The following is a 20,221-nucleotide window of genomic DNA, read 5'->3' as shown; positions in this document are numbered from 1 at the left end:
GGGCTTCTGCATGCAGTACTCAGTGTCTTCTCATCAAACAGTGCATGGCTAACATACAGTAGAACTTTGGTTAAGTTATACTATTGTTTTGGTCAAGTCGAGCCAAAATGTTGCTTATCACATGCCTGTGGTAGTAGGTCATTTGGAATAAATGAATGCCTAATAAAGAATAACAATTAAATGCCTAGGTGGTTTCTAGAGGGACAGGTGGAGTATGCAAAATGATCCTGAGGGGTACCTTTGGAATTGGAGGGTAACTTGATAGACTCAGAAATAAAGTGTATTGAGAGCCATTTGTGTGACTGTCTTGCAATCTGTGAATTTCAGTTGTTGCTAGCGATTGTAATGTCTATAAGTGGAGCCTGCTGTCCCTTCCCTTTTGACTTCCATCTAAAAATCCCATTGTCCATGGCCACCTTTATGTTTATTTAGGACAGTGGCAGCTACCAACATGAATGAAACAAGTAGCCGTTCCCATGCTGTGTTTACAATCGTTTTCACCCAGAAGAAACATGATACTGAGACCAACCTTTCCACTGAGAAGGTAGGAGAACTTCAGTCTCTGGGCTTGGGTTGTAGGATTTTCGGTAGTTCCTCTTGCTACCCTCTGCATTTTGTGGAAAGGATTTTTACTTAATGGTGGGAATTTTCTACTTTCTGCTTATCATTTTTATTCTACTCTAAACCAGTTTTGAACATAGGTTCCTGAGTGAAACTGCAAAAGAGATAATAGGTTAAGAAAAAGTAATTCAAGACTTTGGCTCTCAAAAACTTCTGTACGCAAGGGAGTTAATTAAGCGTCTGTAGGAATGAAATCCTTCTCCTTGACTAGAACATCTTAATTACCTTATTAGCCTCTTTGGTATGTGTATTTTATTTTTTCAAACTCTGATAATGTTACTCTGGAATTTAATGTTTAAGCAAACCATGAAATAGACAAGGTGAATGTTATTCTTGGAAAGTAAGTAATGGCAAAGCAATCCTGATGTTCTTTTAATATCTTTGCTTGTTAAGTTCTCATTTTCTACCAGTTAACTTAGTAGGTTTTGGAATCAAACTGCTTGCTTTAGATCCTGGCTCTGCCACTTTTCTGCAGTGTTACCTTGGGCAAGTGACCTAACCCCTTTGTGCTCAGCTTTCACAACCTCACGAGACTGTCAGGAGGCTTAAGAATTACTATAGGTTAAGTGCATGTATTGTAGTAGTGCATGGTATGGAATAATCACTTAATAAATGTTAACTTTATTGTCGTTGTTAATAAGATTCTGTTGAATCCTACTCTGCCTACATTCCTAGCATACAGCTGGAGTTTTCAACCTGAAGTTAGCTTTCTTATACTGGCAGTTATAAAAGACCTTTTGCTTATAAACTTAGTACCTATATGGTACCAATATCACTAAAAACCAGAATTACCTTTTACTTGGTGACTTACTTGTTTTTAGCTGAAAATTATGTTTAAAAATATACTCTTTCGCCTGACTGGGCGGTGGCGCAGTGGATAGAGCATTGGATTGGGATGTGGAAGACTCAGGTTCGAGACCCCAAGGTCTCCAGCTTGAGCGAGGGCTCATCTGGTTTGAGCAAAAGCTCACCAGCTTGAGCCCAAGGTCGCTGGCTCGAACAAAGGGTTACTCTGTCTGCTGAAGGCCCGTGGTCAGGGCACATATGAGAAAGCAATCAATGAACAACTAAGGTGTTGCAATGCGCAATGAAAAACTAATGATTGATGCTTCTCATCTTTCTGTTCTTATCTGTCTGTCCCTGTCTATCCCTCTCTCTGACTCTCTCTCTGTCTCTGTAAAAAAAAGAACTAAAAAATATATATATACTCTTTCATAAAGATAATCAAATAATTTGACACTGCTTAGCCAGCAGTTATAATATTAATGCTATATAGTAGCCAGTATTCATCTGAATGGCACCAAGGAGCAGCCTATGTGAAAGCCTTTGTTTTTCCTTTTACTAAGATGTCATATCTATAAAAATAGTAATGTTAATCTCATAACCATAGCTTCCTTGCTAATACATTTTAGATACTTTTGTCTAAACCTTCCTAAACTTTATTTTTTAACAACTTTATTGAGGTTGAAAACTCCAGCTGTATGCTAGGAATGTAGGCAGAGTAGGATTGGTTTCCATACCTGTGAAACCAATGCCACGACCAGATAACACGCATTGCTAGTACCCCTCAAAGTTGCCTCATTCCCCTTAAGTAATCTAACTCTATCCCTTCTTACATCTCCAGCCTCAGTTAACCCCGATCTTCCTTCTGTCAAGATAGATGATATGTTTCAGTATTTTATGTAAATGGAATCATATAGTATACTATTTTTTGTCTGGCTTCTTTCCTTAGCATAATGATTTTGAGATTCACCTGTGTTGTCATGTATATTAGTAGTTCATGCTGATTAGTATTCCATTGAACAGATGATATATCACAGTTTGTTCATTAATTTATCTGTTGATGGGCACTTAAACTGTATACAGTTTGTAGTCATTACAAATGAAGATACTATGAGCATTTAGCATTTATGTACAAGTTTTTGTTTTTGTTTTTGTTTTTTGTATTTTTCTGAAGCTAGAAACTGGGAGAGACAGTCAGACAGACTCCCACATGCACCCGACCGGGATCCACCTGGCACGCCCACCAGGGGGCGATGCTCTGCCCCTCCGGGGCGTCGCTCTGCCGCGACCAGAGCCACTCTAGCACCTGGGGCAGAGGCCAAGGAGCCATCCCCAGCGCCTGGGCCATCTTTGCTCCAATGGAGCCTCAGCTGCGGGAGGGGAAGAGAGAGACAGAGAGGAAGGAGAGGGGGAGGGGTGGAGAAGCAAATGGGTGCTTCTCCTGTGTGCCCTGGCCGGGAATCGAACCCGGGACTTCTTATGTACAAGTTTTTGTGTGGATATTTGTTTTTGTTTCTTTTGGTTATTATGTAGGGCCTTGATGGTGAACCTTTTTATAAAAACTGCCCACTTTTGCAGTGCTTGTCATCTGGTCTTTCTCACCCACTAGTGGACATTCCAGCTTTCATGGTGGGCGGTAGGTAGCCGAGCAACCAAACAGGGCCACGATTGAGGTTGCATATATCTTTTTGAGTTAGTGTTTTCAGGATTTTTTTTTAATATAAATATACAGAACTGGAATTTTTACATCATATGGTAGTTCTATTTTAAATTTTAAAAAAATTTTATTCATTGATTTTAGAGAAAGAGAAAGAAACATTGACTTATTGTTTTACTTCTTTATGCGTTCATGTGTTGATTCTTGCATGTGCCCAGACTGGGGATTTAACCTACAACCTTGCATATTGGAGTGATGCTCTAATCAACTGAGCTACTCAGTAAGGACCTTAATTTTTTGGAGAAACCTCCATACTGTTTCCTATAGTGGCTGCAGAGTTTTACATATTTTTATGATATTGTAAAATACGTTTACTCTAAAATTACTTCTTTTGAACCAAGGTAATTGCTATGAACTTTGTGTATGGTCTTTAAATTGACAAAAAATTCTAACGTGGATACCCCTGGGTCACTCTCCTTGGGGCTCTGTCCAAGTGGCATAGGGGAGCATAGGGCTCTGCTCCGAGTTGTATGGTCCCTTTCCACATCAATGGAGAGAAAGCCGGGTCTTGAGTCCGCACCTGCGTATTCCTACAGCTTCTCAGAGTCCCATAGACAATGACTGAAGAGACAAACCATGCAGGAAACCTCTAGTAAAAAAAATAATAAAATTTTTAAAAAGCTTTGAAAAATAAATCGACAAAAAGTATATGTTGTTTTTGTCTTCTTATGTCATATAGAAGAGATTTTTAGTCTTTTTTGTACCTTAATCTATTAATTTCCTGCCTCTACATGTTTCCTACTTCTGTGTTACTTATTTTTGAATTGTCTCCATGTCATTGTTCTTTACTAGGTCAGTAAAATAAGCTTGGTGGATCTAGCAGGAAGCGAACGAGCTGATTCAACTGGTGCCAAAGGGACTCGATTAAAGGTATTTATTTTACCAAACAAATGGCTTAGTCAATAATTTCTCTATAACACAGGTTAGCCAGCTATGACCAATAGGCCATATCTGGCCCATTGTCTGTTTTTGTAATAAAAGTTCATTGGGGCACAGCTACATCTATTTGTTTACATATTATTGGTGGCTGCTTTCATGCCATAGTGGTAGAGTTGGGAGTTGAGAGAGACTATATGGCCCACAAAACCTTTACAAAAAAATTCTGCCAACTTGTGGTCTATGACTACAAAGAAAGGGTCAGTTACATAACTTGATAATTAAGGAGGAATACCTGGTCCAGGTGAGAGTTGAATTATATTTTGAGAAACAGGCAGAATTTGGTTAGATGAAAGTGGGGGACAGTAATGGGAAGAGGATACACAAGGTCCAGATGTGAGAACCAGCATGAACTCCTCTAGAGATAAAATGCTTAGCAACAGCAGGAATTTCATGTTGGTAAACTGTGGGAATAAATATTTCAAAGATACTATAGGACTGTGCATTAGGCATGTGGTCCTGGCATGTTACCGAGTGGAGAGGAGAGAAGATTGAGGATTAAAGGGTTTCTTTAGAATTTATGGTCATAAATAAACTGATGATGCTAGCATATGGCTAATTGTATTTTATCTAGTATAATGATGTGGCAGTAGTAGAAACCGTTCAATTCTTTTGTGTTTGGAATTGATTTCAGGAAGGAGCAAATATCAATAAATCTCTTACAACTCTGGGCAAAGTCATTTCAGCCTTGGCTGAGGTGGTAAGTGTTACACTTCATCGTAAGGAAAAACTTGTCTGTTTAGCAGATGTACTTGATAGATATTTTCATTGTTTATGACAGCTGTCCTTTTTTGGTCTTTTTATGTAAACTGCCTTTTCTTTTAGAACTTTTCAATAAGATATAGTTGTAACATACTTTGTACTAAAAGTAAAAGAGATTAAGGAGAATGTAAGTAAACATAGATGTGTATAGGCTAGAGAATGAACTAGGTCTTTACAGAGACCTAAGGTTTGACTATTTTTAAGCTTTATTTCATTTCTCATAAAACCACAAGTATTTATTACACATTCTATTTTTAAACAATCTTTTCTAAGTAGGATGCAGTACTCTTTGGAGTGTTTTGAGCAGTGTGCCTTAACCCTTTGAGTAGAACGAACATTCGTGTACGTCCTTGTGCCTCCTGACCATCCAGAGTACAATTGTACAAAAATGTTTATTTTAAAAATATGTAAGGCAACATTAAAAAAGGCAAATGTATGTTCTTCTTGTTTCCAGAACTTTGTTAGCAAACATGATTTAAGTTAATAAAATTGTAACTAGAACTAATTTCGTTTTTTGAAGAAAAAAGAAATTTACTCCTGGGGTCAGCGAGCATGAAAAAGACTCACTACTCAAAGGGTTAATAAATGCTGTTGATTTGGGGGCCAATAGTGTATTTTTAAAAGAGTTTATTTTTTCTTATTCCTTAACAGTGAAACACTGAAGCTGAAATGATTTTTATATAAAGGGCTTCATTATGTAAGTTAGAAGCTAAGACAGTGTTAGTTGTGTGTGTTTTAATTTAGCTCAGTACCTCATTTGAATCCTTAGAAAGAATTAAATGCTTTTTGCCTGTCTCTGAGAAGTCATATTCAATTTATGACTTAAAAGTTACACAATATATTTTCTCTAAAGGCTTATCCTGTGTTCTCATTCTTTCTTTTAAATGCTTTCATCTGTAGGATAACTGCACCAGCAAGGTATGGTGGGGTTTGATAAAAATGAACTAGCTATAGAATCAATTGTGATGATTTAGGTCCTCAGCAGGGTGTATGGTAGCATAAGCAGAAATGGAAACTTCAGAAATGTTTTCATTATTTGTTTTCTAGCTCTGGGATTTAGAATTGCTGTTTAGGGTGACCATGAATCATGAGATTCCACAGCAAAATTAATTTAGGGAACATGATGTGCTTTTAAGAAGGAATTCAGAATAAAGGAAAAAGAAATTTGAGAAAGCTTCTATATTGTATTATCTCATAACATTTCTTCTACTGATACATAGGACTTTCTCTTAAGCCTATAACCCTCTCAAAAGGACAATAAAAGAAATTTCTTAAAGGTACCATTCTAAAACATAGCTGACTTTTTGAAATTATTAGTATATCTTTCTTAAACTTATTTGTATTATCTTTACTAGTTTCCTACCATGGAAAGTCATAGATAATTTAAATGATTTAATTTTAATTTTTATTTTTTAAGAGAGGGAGATTGACAGAAGGGAGAGAGATGAGAAGCACAACTTGTAGTTGCGGCACTAGAGTTTTCACTGATTGTTTCTCATATGTGCCTTGACTGGGGGGTTGAAGCTGAGCCCATGACCCCTTGCTCAAGCCAGTGAACCAGGAACCTCAGTGTTCTGGGTTGATACTGTGTCCACTGCTCAACCACCAGTCAACACAAATGACTTTTTATAATTGTTTTGTAAAACCCAGTTTAGTACTTTGCATCTTTGTCAGCGGTTCTCAACCTGTGGGTCGCGACCCCGGCGGGGGTCGCGACCCACAGGTTGAGAACGCTGATCTATGTCATAACTATAACAGATGAGAAATAAATTTTAGTTTTTATGTTATAAGCATAATTTTTGGTGAATTCAGATGTACTATTATTTCTGCTTGGGAGAGAAACAAGATTATTACCAGTTACACTTAATAGTATTTCTCTTTAGAAAAGTTACTGGTGTAAATAAAATTTTAAATTGTTTTATTGATTTTAGAGAGGAAAAGAGAGAGACAAATACCAATCTATTTCTGTGTGTGCCCTGACCGAGGTTGAACTGGCAACCTTTGTGCATCGGGTCCACGCCCTAACCAACCAAGCTATCTAACCAGGGCTAAAATTCTTTATGTAACTACTGAAGCACTTATTTTTAAAAATTATAGATGTGCCCTGGGCAGGTGGCACAGTGGATAAAGTATTATCCCAACACACTGAGGTTGTGGGTTTGATCCCTGGTCAGGGCACATACGAGAAGTAATCACTGAGTACACAACTAAATGGAGCAACTAAGTGGAACAGTGAGTTGATGCTTCTCTCTGTCAAATCAGTGGAAAAAAACACCTTTTTTTTTTAAGTGAGAGAATGGAGATAGACTCCCACATGTGCCCCAACTGGAATCCACCTGGAAACCACCATTTAGGGCCAATGCTCAAATTGACTAACCTATCCTCAGCACCTGAGACCAATGCTTGAACCAATTAAGCTGCGAGAAGGGAGGAGAGAGAGAAGGGGGAGTGGGAGGGGAAGGAGAAGAGAAGCAGAAGGTCACTTTTCATGTGTGCCCTGACCAGGGATTGAACCCAAGATGTCTGTTCACAAGGCCAATGCTCCATCCACTGAGCCTCAACCAGCCAGAGCCAAAAAACCATTTTTTTTGTGTGTGTATTTTTTTTCTGAAGCTGGAAACGGGGAGAGACAGTCAGACAGACTCCCACATGCGCCTGACCAGGATCCACCCGGCACGTCCACCAGGGGGCGACGTTCTGCCCACCAGGGGGCGATGCTCTGCCCCTCTGGGGCGTCGCTCTGTTGCGACCAGAGCCACTCTAGCGCCTGGGGCGGAGGCCAAGGAGCCATCCCCAGCACCCGGGCCATCCTTGCTCCAATGGAGCCTCGACTGCAGGAGGGGAAAAGAGAGACAGAGAGGAAGGAGGGGGGGAGGGGGGAGAAGCAGATGGGCGCTTCTCCTGTGTGCCCTGGCTGGGAATCGAACCCGGGACTTCTGCACGCCAGGCTGATGCTCTACCACTGAGCCAATCAGCCAGGGCTAAAAACCTTTTTTTAAAGTACATTAAAAAAAAAAAATTATAGGCCCTGGCCGGTTGGCTCAGTGGTAGAGCGTCGGCCTGGCGTGCAGGAGTCCCAGGTTTGATTCCCAGCCAGGGCACACAGGAGAAGCGCCCATCTGCTTCTCCCCCCCTTCCCCCTCCTTCCTCTCTGTCTCTCTCTTCCCCTCCCGCAGCCGAGGCTCCACTGGAGCAGAGATGGCCCAGGCGCTGGGGATGGCTCTGTGGCCTCCGCCCCAGGCGCTAGGATGGCTCTGGATGCAACAGAGCGACGCCCCAGATGGGCAGAGCATCGCCCCCTGGTGGGCATGCTGGGTGGATCCTGGTCGGGTGCACGTGGGAGTCTGTCTTCTGACTGCCTCCCCGTTTCCAGCTTCGGAAAAATGCAAAAAATAATAATAATAAATAAATAAATAAATAAATAAATAAATAAAATATAGATTGCTCTGGCTGTATAGCTCAGTTGGTTAGAGCACGGTCCAGAAGTGTAGAGGTTGCCAGTTCAATCCTGGGTCAGGGCACATATAGGAGCAGATTGATGTTCCTCTCTCTCTCTGTCTCTTCCTTCCTCTCTCTCTAAAATCAATAATATAAATATATATTTTTAAATTGTAGATGTAAGATAGATGCAATTCTTCTGTATAAGAGAGCAAATAAAAAAGAAATGACTAAAATTCAGGATATTTTCAAATGGAAAAGATTGAAGTTCTATTTATGCATATTCATTTAGCTACTCCTTAATTTAGTCTAATTGACAGAAATGAAAATAAAACATTTTCGGTAACATGACACTGCTTTTAGAGTATTATTTGCAGTCATTATAACTGCCATGCTTTAAATATTACATAGCATTTTCAGGACCTGCCATAGGCAAAATGGAGAGAGTTGGGAACTAGAAAAGGGAAAACTGAGGTCTCTGGCCTCAAGAATTTTGTAATGGATGCCCTGATCGTTGGTGCAGTGGATAATGTGTCATTCTAGAGCATCAATCAGGGTTGCTGGCTTGATCCCGACAGTACCCATTTGAGGCCCAGTCAGGGCACATATGAGAAGCAATCAATGGGTGCACAACTAAGTGGAACAACAAGTTGATGTTTCCCTTCTTTCCTCCCTCCCTTCTTTCCTCTCTCTCTCTCTCTCTCAAAAAAAAAAAAAAGAAAAGAATTTTGTAATGGAGTACAAGTTTCACTGGGTTGTGAATGACTGAGTGGTTTCAGTCTCCCTTGAGGTCTGTGTAATTTAGAATCTGCTCTTGGCAATGACTTCTGATTGTTGGAATGTGTGTCTGGGGGCGGAGTAGGATAGATGGAGGGGATGTATTTGATAAGAGGTGGAATTAAAGTGCTGCTTGCCTACATTTTCTCCTCAACAAACCAGAGGCTAGCTACTTAGTTTTCTTTTGCTGAATACCTGTGCTTTCACAAGAACTAGATCATCCTTAGAGTAATTTAAATTTAGGTTATGCCAGGAATGGATTATAAAACTGCCAATTGCTGGGAAGATGTATAGCAGTGAACCCTGGCTTTTCCCTGTGTAGCTTCTTAACCTATCACAATGTGTTCATCAACCAGCAGAGTAGCTCTTAGCTACAAAAATTTTTACTTTCAAAGGATATAACTCCCTCCATTGCAGCACTGGCTTTGCATTGGTGTTTTTTGCTTTATTCTGTGACTTAGGAAGGGTTATGAAGAGAACAGTATAAGTAAATCCTTTATATATACAGAAAAAGCATTTTGTAGAGTTTACTAATCTCTAGATTAGCAAATTATATAATTTTCTGAGACCTTTTACTTTAATGATTGAATTTATTTTAGGCATAATTTCCATTCAAAGAAAACAAATACTACTGCTTTACAAGAATTACTAGATATGTCACAAACCACTTGATGATTTGGTGGTTGGTCAGGTAAATGCATTAACTAAATGACTGGCTCCTACACATCCAGCCTGGAATGTACAGGATTTATATTTGCCCCTCTGCAAAAGTAAAGATTATTGCTTGTTGATTATTAGATGATATTAAGCAATTACTATTAATTTTGTTAAGTGTTTAATGGTAGTGCAGTTATGTCTTTTAAAATGTCCTTCTCTGTTATAGAGATGTACCTGAAGGGTTTATAGGTGAAATGTTGGGAGTTGTTTTAAAACACTGCCAGCTTTAAAAGACATGATATGGACAGGATATTAGATAGTAGTATTATGTTGATGTTAAATTTCCTTAATTTGGTCTTTGAACTGTGAATAAGAGACTGTCCTTATCTGCTAAGAGTTTAAGGACTAAAAGGGCTTGATGCCTGCAGTTTACTCCCAAAATGATTCAGGAATAAAAAGTGTAGAAACATATTTGGCAAAATACTGAAAATGGTTGGAGCGGCATGATGGGTATGTGGTAGCTCATTATACTGCTTGCTAAAGTGCTACGTATGTTAACAAACTTCTCAAAATAAAGTAGGAAAAGAAATAGTTACTGTATGGCATGAACTTTGGATACTGTGAAGAACTGAAGCTGTATTAAATTTCTACAGTGAAGGTTCTATAATTTAATTTATTTGGGAATTTTAGGCTGGTTTGCCTTTCATGTGAATTTTTCCTCCTTAACAATGCTAAGACCTTTTCTTTCTGTTGAATAGAGTAAGAAGAAGAAGAAAACCGACTTTATTCCCTACAGGGATTCTGTACTTACTTGGCTCCTTCGAGAAAATCTAGGTATGTTGACCATGGGTGTGTAATTATCTTATAGATTTAAGCTGGTTAGATTTGCACGATTTTATTTAAATCATGGTTTTCTCCCCTTTATCATTGACTTCAGGGCTTGAATTGTGGAGTAGTTGTCTTTCTGACCTCACACCTGCTTCAAACTATTGCTTCTTCCTCTTTGAAAACTCCATGCTCCTTTGAGGCACACTTAAGCAGATGTTATCAGCCTTTACTCATTTCTGCTGATGTTTTCAGGCTATTATTCAGTTTTTTTAGCCCCTTTCTTCTTATCATGAAGGAGGGAGTGGTTAGCTTTGTCAAACATTGCTGATAGGAAGAAGAGGCTGAGGATGGCCTGTTGGGCTGTCCATGTCACTAGTGACTTTCACTTCACTAGGAGTGGCTTTGGTGAAGTGGCTGAGGCCTTGATTGGTGTGGGAAGAGGGTACCTGGACACAGTAGATGCAGTCACCAAGATTTGATTACAATGCTTGGCATGGGGACATTCAAGAAATTTGTTGACTTTTTTTTTTTTCCTGTATTTTTCTGAAGCCGGAAACGGGGCAGGCAGACAGACTCCCGCATGCACCCGACCGGGATCCACCCGGCACGCCCACCAGGGGGTGACGCTCTGCCCACCAGGGACGTCGCTCTGTTGCGACCAGAGCCACTCTAGCGCCTGAGCCAACCCCAGCGCCTGGGCCATCCTTGCTCCAGTGGAACCTCGGCTGCGGGAGGGGAAGAGAGAGACAGAGAGGAAGGAGAGGGGGAGGGGTGGAGAAGCAGATGGGCGCTTCTCCTGTGTGCCCTGGCCGGGAACCGAACCCGGGACTTCCGCACGCCAGAGAAATTTGTTGACTTTTGATGAAATCTTAGTATCTGAAGTTACGCTGTCTGATCTGATACATTCAATAACATTTTTCTAAAATGAATATGATTTGAAGTAATCATGATTCATTTTTTTAGGTGGCAATTCTCGGACTGCAATGGTTGCTGCTCTGAGCCCAGCAGATATCAACTATGATGAAACTTTGAGCACTCTGAGGTACTCCAGTTTGATCCCAGTAGCTAAACAGAACACGGTTCCACATGAAGGCATTTTATTTTGTTAGGCCATGGATTTTCTTATGCTGAATGGGTAGTCATTTGTGTGAGTAATGATCCAGCCCTCTCATCACAGGAAATGTTGAGGAGAGAGATTCTTATTATAATAGAATTGTTTATAGTTTTCAGTTTCATTGGGAAAGGCAGGAACTTTTTCCTAGGAGAGATGTTAAAATTGTTCAAGTGAGGTTTTTTGGATAACTTTTAGATAATAGTGAAAGAGTGAAAGTTTCTTATAATATTTATTTCTGTAAAAAGAAATGTCCCTGTGGTGTTTGTCATTATAGAAGTGTTCAAGTTGTGAAAAGTGATACAATTTTGAGTATGTCACATTAAAAAAAATTAGTGCCAGAATGTTTACTAACAGACTGTTTCTATATATAAATAGATTTCATTATTTTAATCCCAAACTTTCTACTCTTCTTTCATTAAAGACACTTTTGATATAATGAAAAGAATACTTTATAGTCTGACCAACCAGGTTTGAGTCTTTTCTCTAGTATTTCTGTTGTGATCTTGAGTAAATTACTTAAATTCACCTGAGCCTTTATCTTCATCTTTATAAGATACTATAAAACTTTATACAAAGAGTATTATAATTAAGTATCATAAATTTGTAAATACTCAAGTTGTTTGCTTTAGACATAGTAACATGTTACTTGTGAAAAGTAGAGCATCTGAAGAATGGTGAAAATGAATCTTTTTGGGTCTAGATATGCAGATCGTGCAAAACAAATTAAATGCAACGCTGTCATCAATGAGGACCCCAATGCCAAGCTCGTTCGTGAATTAAAGGAGGAGGTGACGCGACTGAAGGACCTTCTCCGTGCTCAGGGACTGGGAGATATCATTGATAGTAAGTGAATTAAGGATTGATACAAAATCCAGTCCTTTCTTCTTCATGGTTCTATTAAAATTTAGATTTTAAGGAATCTGATGAAGCTAGATGGTAGTGAAAGGGTTTTTTGTTTTTTGCTTAACTTCTTAAAAAAAAAACAATAAAAATTATCTTAGAATGTCTTATAGAGGAGTATGCACCAGGATATCCATTTGAATTCATGACATTAATTTTTCATGAATATATCACTAGTATTTTTATTAGATTTCTATTTTAGAGCAGCAGTGAAATTTATTTGGAACATTAAGCTTCTTACTGAGATACTAATCGCTTCATAAAAATGTTACTTGAAATTTTTGTTTAATTCACTTGTCTTAAAATGAATCTACTTATGTCTGATTAGGCATAATGTCTAATCAGAAGTTCTCTTAAGTGAGTTAACTAGATTATTCAAGTAGAATAATATTTGACTTTAGTTAATATAGCATATGTGGTTTTTTTAGTGTAAAATTGTTATCATTTGGAATTATAATAAGATGTTCAAGGCCTGTTCTGGTTAGTTAGTCTTAGTGATTAGCAATTGATTTTAGATGAATACAGTTTGTAAAATGATAATGTATTCCAAGTGTTAATATATTCACCTCCCGAAATGCCAAAATACTGCTCTCTGCTCCCTTTCTGTGTCACTGCTGAACTTGAACTTTGACCCTTCTTGTATTTTCCCTCCTGCTTACCTTCAGTTGATCCATTGATCGATGATTACTCTGGAAGTGGAGGCAAATGTGTGTATTTCGTGTATTGATTATTCTCAGTACTCTGATCTGCTAATCTACCTCTGCTGGATCAGCCTTAAAATGAGCTTTGCATGCCAGCAGTTCTCACTGTGAAATCCCAGACAGAGCATACTGTATGTAGATTCAGAAATGGGTCAGTTTCTCCCCTTCTACATTCAGCAAAGCAATCTGGTAAATTTCAGTTTGTGTCTTGAATGAAGGCAAGAGGCTTGAGAATTTCATGTTACTTCTACTCTTCAGTTTTTCTACTTATGATTAAAGTGAATCCAAAGTCATATATGATAAAGATAGCGATGAAAACAGCTTACATCTGTCAAGTGTATATCATGTGTCAGGCCCTGTTCTGGTACCTTGTATACATTGTCTCCTTGAGTTCGGTCAGTGACTCAAAAAGTTCCATCATGCCAATTTTACCAGTGAGGACACTGCTACCTGGAGTGGTTAGTGGCTGTTGAGATGCTATGGTTTCTGTGTGGTCAGATTGGGTAGTATAACTCAGAGCTCTAGTTTTTAATCACTGTTACAACTTTTATGTTCTTGAGATCCTTAAATCTGATTATTTAATAGAAAACTCCTTTTTAATTAGCAGTGTAATGCTGAGACTTGGGGTGCATATATAATTAAAAACAATCCCTTCCAGTGGGTGAGACTGAGCAGTTCTGTGAATGTTGGATTAGCATTCAGCCTGTGCTTATGCTAAATTGGCTTCCTCTGTATCTTGAGCCTCAGCTTACTTGATAGTTATGTAAACATTTCCCCCCCTTTTTCATGAATTACAAATTACATTTAAAAACTTGTATGACTAAAATTTGTGCTTGAAATGACATTTTATAAAGGATCACACATTCTCTAGTATCACTAAGTTCTTCTAATATCAAAGGAAATAATTTCTTACCATTTTAAGATAATTTATCAAGGAATTGTTTTCTTAGAAAGAATGAAGAATCTTGATTTGGGGGCATTGATTTTTATACGTTTATTGACTTGTTGGCTTGGAAGAGAGTGAGGAAATAACCCAGAAACCAGATGCCGCCCTGGCTGCTGTGCTGGAGTTATGCCTTGAGGACACTTACATGTCCTGCTTCAGAGTGACCCTTGGACTGAAATGGCTCTGTCTGAGATTTCAAAGCTGACCAACGCTGGTGTGAGCGAGACACCATCTCTTTCTTGCTTTTGTGCTGCCAGCGGTGCTGCTGCCATCTTGCTGTCTCCCTCTTTCCTGAGCAGCTATGGCTTCTCCCTGAAAGCTGTGCATGACTTACGTGTTCATTCTGTATCATGCAGCAAAGCAGCTCTGACCACTTATGAATTTCCTTTTCAATGTATCGCTCTTAATTCCTTTTAGGGCCTGCATGTGCCAATTGGGCCTTATAATGCCATCCTTCCTGGTCTTTCCCACCTCGCTGCCATCACCTGATGGCTACTTTTTTGCTTCAGTTCCTATCCCCCCTTTTAAAACTTGTGTGTTTTCCTATAATCCATATTTGCAGATGGTGGTTTTCAAACTGTCTTGAAGCAACCCACTAGTTTTAAGGGGCCTCAAGAACTGGCTTTGATTAACTAGAGATGAGAAGGCCAAAGAGAACATAATATAATTATATTTTTTCTTACTCTTTGTATTGAGTCATAGCCTTTAAGGAAAACTTAGATTTTTTTTTGTGTTTTTTTTTTTTTGTATTTTTCTGAAGCTGGAAATGGGGAGAGACAGTCAGACAGACTCCCGCATGTGCCCGACCGGGATCCACCCGGCACGCCCACCAGGGGCGATGCTCTGCCCACCAGGGGGTGATGCTCTGCCTCTCCTGGGTGTCGCTCTGCTGCGACTAGAGCCACTCTAGCGCCTGGGGCAGAGGCCACAGAGCCATCCCCAGCGCCCGGGCCATCTTTGCTCCAATGGAGCCTTGGCTGCGGGAGGGGAAGAGAGAGACAGAGAGGAAGGAGGTGGGGGTGGAGAAGCAAATGGGTGCTTCTCCTATGTGCCCTGGTCGGGAATCGAACCCGGGTCCCCCACACGCCGGGCCAACGCTCTACCGCTGAGCCAACCGGCCAGGGCCAGGAAAACTTAGTTTTGATATGAATTTTAAGTAATGTAGATTTTCTCAAATTTAAAAATGAGCTAATTTTAAAATAGGACTGCACCAATACCTATGGTTTTTCTCTGGTGTCTATTTGAGAAGGGTGATTTATGAAGGAAATTGCAAACACCAAATTATTGAATTTGTTGTTTGTGGCTCTTTTACCAAAAATGAAGTTTAAAAGCAAAATCTACAGCTCTGTGAAGACCTTAGTAAATGAAAGTATGTCCGTAAAACTTGCATTTCCTACTAGAACTTGGCTTACCAATGACTCATGGTCATACTGTTAGGAAAAGTAAGAGCCTTATTTAGCAAATACTCAGCCTTAATTTTTGCATGTTCTTAACAGATGAATACAACCTATACCAGATTCATTTGCTAATTGTTCTTCCCTGTTGAGGCAAGCAGTCCATCCTCCTGGAGTTCACAGTAGGACTTATACAAAATTCTGTCGTTTCTACAATTACCTAAAAATAAAAGGTGTAGTTTAAAAATTCTTTTTAGCATATTGAAATGTTGCTAAACAAAGGACACTACTAAGTGGTTAGATTTTTGTTTTAATTGTAACATTTAGGGGGAAGTTTTGCTGAATGTAACACTGTGTCTGGCTGATAGATATTATTATTGATAAATAAGTGATCATTTTTCCCCCCTTACTGTGACAAACTGCTGACATTTAGGAGTAGTATAAATCTGAGGCATTGTGGGTTTGGAGCTACAGAAGGAATAGAAGGAATATAATAAGGCTGTGTAGGTAGAATGCCTAAACAGTATCCTCTGTGGCCTGGGTACCCACTACCAGATGCAACGTTAACCCATGCTGCTGTTCTGTAGTTTCTAAATTCAGAGTTGGTTCTTAACCTCTAGGAAACCAGTGTTACAGACAGCCATGTTTTAGAACTGCCATCTAGAACAGTTACAACTTGTCTTTGTATTATAACACGTCTTTGTCTTGGCACTTTAGTATGCTTTCCTTCTTATACTGGTGTTCCTTCCTTTTTTCTGTTTCTTTCCCTCTTTTCTACTTTTTCTGCCCTCCCTTCTTTCTGTCTCCCAGATCTGAAAGATTTTCAGAACAATAAGCATAGATACTTGCTAGCCTCTGAGAATCAACGCCCTGGCAATTTTTCCACAGCATCCATGGGGTCCCTTACTTCATCTTCATCTTCCTGCTCACTCAATAGTCAGGTGGGCTTAACATCTGTGACCAGTATTCAGGAGAGGATCATGTCTACACCTGGAGGAGAAGAAGCCATTGAACGTCTAAAGGTAAGAAGAATTCAGACTGAATGAAAGGTATTCTATGAAGTTCCACAAGGCAGAATTAGGACTAAAAAAATTACTGATTTTGGTTCAGCATATGAAAGAATTTTCTAACTTTTTTAATTTTTATTTATTTTTCTGAAGTTGGAAATGGAGAGGCAGTCAGACAGACTCCCGCATGTGCCCGACTGGGATCCACCTGGCATGCCCACCAGGGGGCGATGCTCTGCCCATCTGGGGCGTTGCTGTTGCAACCAGGGTCATTCTAGCGCCTGAGGCAGAGGCCATGGAGCCATCCTCAGCGCCTCGACCAACTTTGCTCCAGTGGAGCCTTGGCTGCAGGAGGGGAAAAGAAAGACAGAGAGGAAGGGGTGGAGAAGCAGATGGGCACTTCTCCTGTGTGCCCTGGCCAGGAATCGAACCTGGGATTCCCGCATGCCAGGCCGATGCTCTACCACTGAGCCAACCAGCCAGGGCCAAGAATTTTCTAACTTTTAGAGGTGTCCTGAAAATGAAATTTCCTTTGTAAGACAATTTCTTTTCACCAGAAAGTTTGAGTTGGATGTGGTCAGGCAGAGTGGGTGAGATGCATGGGCAGATCATAAGTTGGCCATGCAAAGTAACTGATAAGTAGATATGTCTAGTAGTTCTGAGGAAGTTTATAAGTCACAGTAAAATTGTTTAGTTAGAATTTAGGTGAAAACTAATTAATTAATTATTTGAAAACATTTGGTTTTATTGGAAGACTTTTATATAAAACCATGCTGTTATTTAGGAAAATAAATATACCATCAAAAGAAAGTTTGAATATTCGAGTAGCTATACCAGGTTTATTCAGAGACACGTGAGGTCACATCTTTTGGAAGTACATAGAAAGCCTTGGGGCCTTGCAATCATTGTTGTGGAAGGCCTGCCTCCTCCTCCTGGCCCACATGGGGTCAGAGGCCTCAGTGCTGTGCCCTGGAGTGCTGCGAGGGACTTGACTTTGCTTTTTTGGCCTGTGGCTGGCTCGGTGGAGCACTTTCTTGCCTCTGTCCATGAATGTGAAAATTAGGAGCAGCAAAGCCTCTGACTCATAGGTTCTTCCTTTCTTCCCAGTGACTACAGTGAGAGCAGACAGTTGTCACCTGTGGTGCCATCTGTCAAGTCACTGAGACAGCATCACAGATGCTTTTTCTTTCCTTGTTTGTCACCTCCAGGATGATAGTTTGATCCATATCTTTTGGCCTTTGTATTCAAGAGCACCGGGGTAGGGAAAACAATGAAGGCAGAGAAACTGTTGAGAAAGCTTTGCATGCAACTGAGGCCCATTCAGGGACTGGTCAGACCAGTGATACACTGTGACAGATTAATGATTGGAAAGGTTTACTGAGCCTTGTCACCCCTAAAGGGATTTAAGCTTGATAATTGAAAATTGCAAATGCTTTCATTTTGGTTTTCAGGTGAGGCTGAGAAAGATTTTATAGGAAGAATGGGTTTCTGATACTTAATCATCCTACCTTTTCCTTTGGCATTTTACTGATGTCTAAAATAAGGAGCTTTGGAAATCAAATGATCTTATTTATATATCTTACTTCAGGACATGTTACTGGAAAGTGGCTGAAGTTCTGAAATACTTGGCAAAGGGGGGGGGGAGTGAGAAACCTTTCATGTTGCAGACTGAAGGGTCAAAATAATATTGAATAGTGTTGGGAGTGAAGACATTAACCAGACACTGAAGAATTAGGTCATCCAGTATTGTCCAGATAGTTTCTAGGGAATAACACTGCCATTGTTCAGAGAACCCTCCCCGTAACTTCCCTGCTTCCCACCAAATACTGTATTATTTTCACCAGAAAGTAATAAATTTCTCTGTTTTAATTCTCCTTTAAGCCAACATAAGTGAAATCTGCCATTTTCCCTACCTTTAGAAAAGAGCTTCTTTGCATTCAATCTTGAGTTGTTAATGCAGTGTGGTTATTCACTGGAGCGTAAGCACTTTAGTTCTGCTCTATTTTGTGAATGGTGAGAATTTCATTCTGGCAGACCTGCATTTTAATGCTGCCGGCAGATGACATCTTGCTTCTACAGCAAGTTATGGCCGTATGATAGAAATGCTTGAGAATTTTTCATTTTTGGAGATTATTTCATTGTTGAGTGTGAAAGAGCTGTGTTCCTATGACAACACTGTAGAAGAAAAATACTGTCATGGAGAATAGTAACAGAGGAGGTTGGTTCATTTCCCCATCATTTTTTTCCCCTTTGCTTCTCTTTTTTATTAAAAAAAAAAAAAAGATCAGTTGGTAGGCTACTTTTGCACAGGATGTCGCCACTGCTTTTTTCACTGAATACTCTGTTTTCATATGGAGGAGGTCCATTCATGTTACACCATCAGACATATCTTGAGCCCTTCATAAACATCTCTGGCAAAATAGAATGACATGTCATTGCTTTCAGTTACAATTGAAACTGAGTTGAAGTGTATGTGTCCTTCATTTAGATTCCTAGTTAATAGGTTTTTAAACATGTGTAGGTATAGCACTGTGTGCTGGCTCCGGTGTTTGTTTATTAGCTTGGCATCAAAGTTAACACTGTGTGAGTGCCATTGCTTAGGCTTGGGCTATAAATATCCACAAATAGCCATTACAGAAGCACCCAAGGGCAAATCTGTGCTGGGCCACCCAAGGGCCCCACACTTGGAACTCCCTCATGAAGCATGCTGTGTTCAGTACAGTAAAATGGGGGCCATGTGATGGCTTCAAGGAATGTTCCATATATAAGCACTTAACTTTTAATATGACTGTTTAAACTGTAATTTTTTTTTCATGGAAATATTTCTGACTTGTTTTGTGGATTTCTCTATCACCATAACTGATTCATGGTGAAGAGATTAAATTGCGTTTAGCCGTATAAACATGACTCTTAACCAGTGCTGTACAAACAGCTAAGCATACATGATGTGAGACTAACGTTGAGTGACACCTGGGCCCAGCATTCCTTGGAGCTTAAAAAACAGTTCCTGATGTCAGTGCGCTTTTCAGAATTTTTTTTTATGTGTAGTATCTGTGAGAAGGAATGACCCTTTAAAGATTTTGTCTTCTTGACTCCTCATTTCTTAAGTGTGAATCCCCGGTTTAGTTTAATCTTAAATTAGGCCCCGGGCAGACCGGAGCCCAGCTTGCAGGCCTGCCTGCAGAGTGAGTCTGTGACCCCAGGACTGAAAGCGCTGTCTGTTGGCATCTTTGTTTTATTTACACTGTTTGTCCTTCTGGCTTGAAGAAAGAATATTCTCCACTTTTTCTTAATTGATGGTGAGCTTTTCGTATAGAATATTTTCTTTTTTTTTTTTTTTTTTTTTTGTTTGGGTTTTTTTTTGTATTTTTCTGAAGCTGGAAACGGGGACAGACAGTCAGACAGACTCCCGCATGCGCCCGACCGGGATCCACCCGGCACGCCCACCAGGGGCGATGCTCTGCCCACCAGGGGGCGATGCTCTGCCCCTCCGGGGGGTCGCTCTGCCGAGACCAGAGCCACTCTAGCGCCTGGGGCAGAGGCCAAGGAGCCATCCCCAGTGCCCGGGCCATCTTTGCTCCAATGGAGCCTTGGCTGCGGGAGGGGAAGAGAGAGACAGAGAGGAAGAGGGGGGTGGAGA

The 20,221-nt window shown here is 40.0% G+C and overlaps 1 protein-coding gene and 1 non-coding gene across 25 annotated transcripts in view; both read left to right on the top strand.

Moving 5' to 3' along the window:
- KIF1B (kinesin family member 1B) overlaps positions 1-20,221 on the top strand; it is a 151,620-nt gene that overhangs the window by 53,823 nt on the left and 77,576 nt on the right. For 10 of the 24 annotated variants that reach the window (XM_066270466.1, XM_066270468.1, XM_066270472.1 and 7 more), the window contains exons 7-15: positions 433-544; positions 3,914-3,991; positions 4,692-4,757; positions 5,720-5,737; positions 10,450-10,525; positions 11,483-11,561; positions 12,334-12,476; positions 13,199-13,240; positions 16,385-16,596. In XM_066270466.1, the coding sequence (XP_066126563.1) occupies positions 433-544; positions 3,914-3,991; positions 4,692-4,757; positions 5,720-5,737; positions 10,450-10,525; positions 11,483-11,561; positions 12,334-12,476; positions 13,199-13,240; positions 16,385-16,596 (826 nt within the window). The remainder of the gene's footprint in view (positions 1-432; positions 545-3,913; positions 3,992-4,691; positions 4,758-5,719; positions 5,738-10,449; positions 10,526-11,482; positions 11,562-12,333; positions 12,477-13,198; positions 13,241-16,384; positions 16,597-20,221) is intronic. The other 14 variants (XM_066270469.1, XM_066270482.1, XM_066270481.1 and 11 more) reach the window with 5 other exon arrangements.
- LOC136332784 (small nucleolar RNA SNORA73 family) lies at positions 3,510-3,712 on the top strand. The gene has a single exon (XR_010730922.1). It is a non-coding gene; the product is annotated as a small nucleolar RNA SNORA73 family (small nucleolar RNA).

This window comes from Saccopteryx bilineata, chromosome 3 (genome assembly GCF_036850765.1).
Source record: "Saccopteryx bilineata isolate mSacBil1 chromosome 3, mSacBil1_pri_phased_curated, whole genome shotgun sequence".
NCBI classification, from domain to species: domain Eukaryota; kingdom Metazoa; phylum Chordata; class Mammalia; order Chiroptera; family Emballonuridae; genus Saccopteryx; species Saccopteryx bilineata.
Note: the sequence above shows the minus strand (reverse complement) of the source record. Positions and strands in the feature narration are given on the sequence as shown.